General features: G+C 43.0%; 1 protein-coding gene across 1 annotated transcript in view; it reads right to left on the reverse strand.

Moving 5' to 3' along the window:
• POMP (proteasome maturation protein) overlaps nucleotides 1-445 on the reverse strand; it is a 16541-nt gene extending 16096 nt beyond the window's left edge. Inside the window, exon 1 of the mRNA XM_077745401.1 lies at nucleotides 112-445. Coding sequence (XP_077601527.1) covers nucleotides 112-114 — 3 coding nt within the window. The 5' untranslated portion in view covers nucleotides 115-445. The remainder of the gene's footprint in view (nucleotides 1-111) is intronic.
• Between the last annotated feature and the right edge of the window lie 5377 nt (nucleotides 446-5822).

Consider the following 5822-nt stretch of genomic DNA (forward strand, 5'->3'; position numbering starts at 1 on the left):
TCTTCCCGCCGCCGCCGCCACCCCGGGACGAGCTGGGCGGAGGCGGCCTGTTCCTGCCGGGCCAGGGTCCCGAACCCGCCGGGAACTCAGGTCGCCCGGGGGCTCACTCACCATCTTGAACTTGCCCAGTGAACAGCCTCTCAGCCCCGTTACCGTCAGCCGGCCCCGCTGCTCACTTCCGTTTCCGGGGTTGCCCCCCCCCACATCCGCCGGAAGTGCGTCCGTCCGGGCGAGGAAGGAAGGAAGGCGCGGGGCGCCGGGAGGGAGCCGCGCGGGGCCGGGGCTCCCACGCCTGAAGTCCCGAGGGACCGGGGGCCAAGGGCGCAGTAAGGGTGTGGGCTGGGGGAGGGTGGGGCCGGGACGAGATGTGCCGGAGGGGAGGGAAGACGCGGACCTCCGCTTGATTAGTAATAAACAAGTACCGTTGGTACAGTATTTGAAGATGTGCCAGGTGCTTTGGTGGATGCCTCCCCTTCGTTAGTGCAAAACCTCGTCCGAGTAGGTACTGCGTTTTTCGTGAGGGCAGACGAAGCACAGGTGGAGTGAAGAATTCACAGCGTTTCAGCTAGAAAAAGGCAAAAGTAGGCCACGTGGCTTTGCCAGTTTAGTGTTTAAAATCCTATCACGAATGTCTGCTGTGGTCAGAGCCCTGTGCCGAGGCTAAGAATATAGAAACGAATCAGGCTGATGCGGTTCCTCGGCCAGAGGAGCAGCGGAATTGTTGGGGGTGGGGAGGGGGACGTCGAATGAAGTACAGGTAATTACCGACTTGTATTGGGCTCTTATCTCAATACAGTTCCAAGTGCTTTACGTGCATGATCCCCTTTAATCTCTTCAACAGTCTTATGAAGCACTAAGTACTACTGTATCTCAATTTTATAGTCAAGGAAAGCAGGCCAAAAGAGTTTAAATATGCTCAAGGACCCCATAGTCCGTTTTCATAACATTATACTGTGTTATCTTCCAAATATAATGTGATATAATGGACTCTTACTCTGTTACCATATAGTGGGGAGAACTTCATCCTTGGGCTGATACTGAAAGCACAGAGTGAACTTGTTTGAGGTAGGAAGCTATATGAAAGAACATTACTGGCAAATTTGCTTGAGGAAAAACTGGAGTGGGAAAGGAGGCCTGTGTGGCTCAAGTTCAGAAAGTAAGGCGTAGTGGGAGGTGAGGCTGTAAATAGATTGAGGCAAATTTATTAAGGAGAGCCCCTGTGCGGATTAAGGGTGAGGCTTTATCTTTGATCACCATTGAAGGATTTCTAAAGAGGGCGGTGCTAAAGTCCTGTCTGTGTATCCACTGCCATGGCCCAACAACCTTGAAGTTCCAGATTTTGAATATTCTGCACTCCTTGTCTTTACGGGTCTGCTTCTGGCTCTTCCCTGTTTTCCTTGAGATTTGAGTTTGAAGGGGTCATTTGCATGTTTTTCCTTTCACTCACTTCCACCTAAGGAGAAATTCTAAAACCGAAGCTCTTAAAAAGAAATCATCTTAACGTTGTTGATTGCTCACAGTTCAGTCATTACACTTTTGTGGAGCATTTGATTCTGGGAGCCAAAGAGACTCCCATTTCTCTATACTTGAGAGATACTTTTATTTTGCTGGGGGAATAGATACGGTAAATAAATGTAAATGTTGTAGAGAAAGAAGCTGGATGAGGAAGTGGCTGGGAACTGGGAAAACCGGCTTTTGAGGAAGAGAAAGTGTGGAAGGGCAGAGATTTGCAAGAGGGCATGTTGTAATACAAACAATGAGGAATATTCCCATGCAGTTGGAGTTCAGGGGGAGTAGGTGGGACAAGATGAAATGAGATGGAAGGGTTGGCCGAGGATAAAATAATGGGCCCTGTGTGGTATGCTGAGGTTTTAGGGTTTCTCTTGCAGGAAATAGGCAATAATGGAGATCTTTTCACAAACACTTGACATTAAAAATAATCATTCTTGTGGCAGCACGAGGAATATACTGGAATTGGGAGAAACTAGGAGCTGGGGTCCCGTTTGGAGTGTTGCAGTAGTCCTCAGCAGAGATGATAAGGGTAGAAAGGTAGCACAGCATGTTGGAAAGACTTTTGAGAAGCTGTGAAAAATAGGGACGGACGTTAAACAAGAATACTAGAATTCATGAGGCAGCCAGAGGAAGGAGAGCCTGTCTTGGCAATGGAAAAGAGATGGCCAGAGAGGAAAGCCAATCAAAGAGTGCTATCACAGAGTCCAAAGGGGAAGAAAGTGTTGAGAGATGAGAAGTGTTAAGAAAGGTTAAAAAGTAGTTTTAAAATCGCTTTAAAAAGATGGTGAAGTGTCAAAAATAAGCCATAAGTTGGCTGATATGAGGGTAATAGCAGGAGAGCAGCAAGGAGAAAAATCACCTTACTTTGAGCCATACACGCCCATATTTATATCCTCTTAAAAGGATTGTTACAGCATTAACTAATACAAGTCTGTGTTGAGTATGCTGAAGTAGCTTAAAGAATTAAATTAGATTGGACATTAGAATGGTTTAATGTGTTTACTCAGGCTTTGTAATGTAGTTTGGAGGACAGACTGTTAGTAATTGTTAACATCTGCTGCATGTCTGACCGTATTCTTAGTTCTTTACATACATCCTTTCAGTTAATCCTCAATTACTCTATGAGGTAGGTACTAATATTATCCACATTTTCCACAAGAAACAGGCTCGCTCTGTGCATTGTAGAACAAGTACTCTGCGTTTTGTTGTCTTCCTTGACTTTCCTCTTCAGGCTCTCTGGCAAAAATAGTTGTTAACTGCATGTCGTCGAACATAGTTGTTTAGTTCATCTAGGGTGAAGGCTGCTGTTGAAACATGGGTGAAAATGTGAATGAATACAGCTCAGCTTGGTGTCAAAGCGTGCTAGGTTGAAATATGCCCATGGCTTTGGTTGAGAAAGGATGGTATAAAGCAAATGTGTGCATTTCGAAAAAGAGGTAGTTGAGTGATGACGTAAATGATCAAGCAGTAAAGTGGGGAGTGGGAGGCCGTGCTGACATTTTTCTTACCCTGTGAGTTAGGGAAGGTGGGAGAAAGATGAGACACCTTGGATAAGCTTTTGAGGAAAGTGGCATCATTTATGAGAAGGCTAGGTTTTAGTTGGGGCTAAGATGCAGGAAGGGAACTTGCAGCAAAGTAAAAGATACTGGGAAATCTAGTCACAACAGAGGAGTCTAATTGTATGTTCCAGAGGACATAGTGGCAGGGGTTTGTGAAGGGAAGACCAGTAAGTAACAGCTTCAGGGGCTGAGCAGGTAATTGGACCAGAGAAGCACATGGGGTAGAGAAGTCAAGGTCTTTTCCCTTATGACCTGATACACCTATACACACTTGGCCGTAACCTTTAGCACTTAGTTGTGTTAATCTAGTTCCAGATCTGTCTGTTCCTTCTCCTTGACAAGCTTGTGCAGTCAGGGGCTCTGCCTTACACATTATTGTGTCTATATCTGGCACACAGCACCAGTAAATGTTTATTGAATGAAAAGTGTAGAAAAGAACAGATTAATGGATAGTTGTGCCTAATAGGCAAGACTAGACTAATATGGTTGGCGAATAGGTAGAGATAGACAAGGGTGATCCAATATAACTTATTTGGAGAAGCTTCAGGCCCATCTTCTCGGGCCTGAAAACCAACCTTAATAAGCCAAGGCCCTAAGTCCTTGCCTGGTTCCAATTATCCCGTCCCCCAGGGCTAGACTCAACAAAATCTGGCACCTCACCAAAAAGTCTATAGTTCTGACATCCACTAACATTAAGAGCCAGGAGAGAGAGAGAGAGAGAGAGAGAGTGTGTGTGTGTGTGTGTNCCTCCCAGCTACAAATTCTGGCCAGTCCTGGTTGGTCTTTTGTCCTCTCAGTCTGACAGTTCTTAGCCAGATGGATTCTTTTGAGCTCTGAAAGCAGAAACGGGGGATTGGCCAGGAGGGCCGGTGACGATGGCTTTCCCTCAGAGTTTAGGGTAGGGGAAGCACAAGAGCTCCATCGCTTGGGAGACACGGGAGGGAAAAATGATTGGTGTAAAAATTTCGTAAAACATATACTCTCTGGCTGCGTACGTTTCGGAAATTGTGCTCCCCTGTGAGATTGGGGAGGGAGTTTTTGTGAAAGGTGGTACAAATCTCAACTAGTAAGAAAGTTACTATGTTTCAGAGGACCTGAAAAGATCTGTATAAATTATAAACAGTCCATCCAACTCTTCCTTTGAATGATCTAAATTCTTGTAGTGTTGGGGAAGATCCAGTGCACTTAATTTCAGATAAATCCTTATTTACGCATCTCTCTTTGCAAGCCCCTTCATAAGTGTTAAGGGATGGAGAAATACTTTACACCACGGTTATTTGACAGACCATTTTCTTTAACCCTAAGAGATGAGTGTGTCATATTTCTTCTGAAATATTTGCTGACTATGATTTCAGGTGGAGCTGCTTTTAAACGAGTGTCCTGTGAATATGAAAAACTGGGTTTTGAGAACAAGTACTAGAGTGGACTCTGGAATCCAGGTGTTTCAATTTACTGTAGATTTTATATCTGCGTTGCATCAAACAGCAGAGGTTAGCATTCCATCTCATGTTCTCATACCTATTTCGGGTCTGTGGTTTTGAAAAAGTTTATATTTTCATCACAGAGAATCTTTGTCTGTGGAACATACAGTGTGTAGATTATATGCTACAAAGTTTAAATTCTAGACTTGTTTCTATCCCCATTCATTTGCCAGCCCACACATAGAAGCACAGTCGTGTTAATATTAGCTAAAGAAGTTAATTCAGAAGGCATATCTGCCGAAAGCATTATACAGTTGCATATAGAGCCTAATATAATATACATGCACAACTGGTGTTTTCAATTCAGATGATGGTTTTGGATCCTAGGTCAGTATTCTCCACATGAATACCGGCATGAATAATTGAGGGGAAGGTTTTGCATTTTTGAAAATCAAAATTTTGCCCTTTGAATACCATTAAAAACTCAAGGAGAGAAAATTTGCCTATTTTCAAAACATAGTAGAAGGCTACCTCAGAAGCAGTTTACAGTAATCTTTTTCAGAATCGGAAAGCTGATTTAGAATTTAAAAGCTGAGAGAGACAGCCTAAGTCATTCTGATTGTATGATCAGTCTATTTGAGGCTTTTTTGTTTTTCCTTATGGAAGAAATGCAGTCATTGTAGAAAATTAGAAAACACCAGAGGACAAAAAGAAGGGAATGGAGAGCAGAAATAACCACCGGGAACATACTGGCTTGCAGATATTCTTTTATATGACAGAATACATATATTTATCTTAAAAAAACAAAACAAAACAGGTTGACCCCGTCTTCTAAATGAGTTGGGAAGTTTTCTTGTGGCTTTTTTCGTGACCATGATTTTATTTTACAAAACATGTCATTCTGAAGCTTTAGAAAACATCCTTTCTCTACTCCTCAAAGAATGGTGAATTACACGTAGGCTGTTTACTCAGTATTTTTCATTCTGTCAGCATGGTTGGATGCCAAATGACTGTTCTGAATAATTTTCAAAGGTATGTTTTTTTGAAACTTTGCCAGGGAAATCATAACTCTTCGAGGGCTCCATAACCCTAACCATACAAATGGATTTATGGATAGATATTACATTCTAGGTTTTGTTGTTTTCTCACTGTTAGTATCTGGGATTGATGCCAAGGCCATTCAGCCTCACTCTATTTATTAAATTAGAGTGTACAACTAAGTTTACACAATAGAGTATAGAGAAAAAAAAGATACCCCCCTTTTTTTTTTATCGTTCAAGTTAGGGGTGTTTACATCAGTGAGGAAGGAAAGCATTATTTCTCAAATACC

Source organism: Crocuta crocuta, unplaced genomic scaffold (assembly GCF_008692635.1).
Source record: "Crocuta crocuta isolate KB4526 unplaced genomic scaffold, BGI_CrCroc_1.0 scaffold258, whole genome shotgun sequence".
Classification (NCBI taxonomy): domain Eukaryota; kingdom Metazoa; phylum Chordata; class Mammalia; order Carnivora; family Hyaenidae; genus Crocuta; species Crocuta crocuta.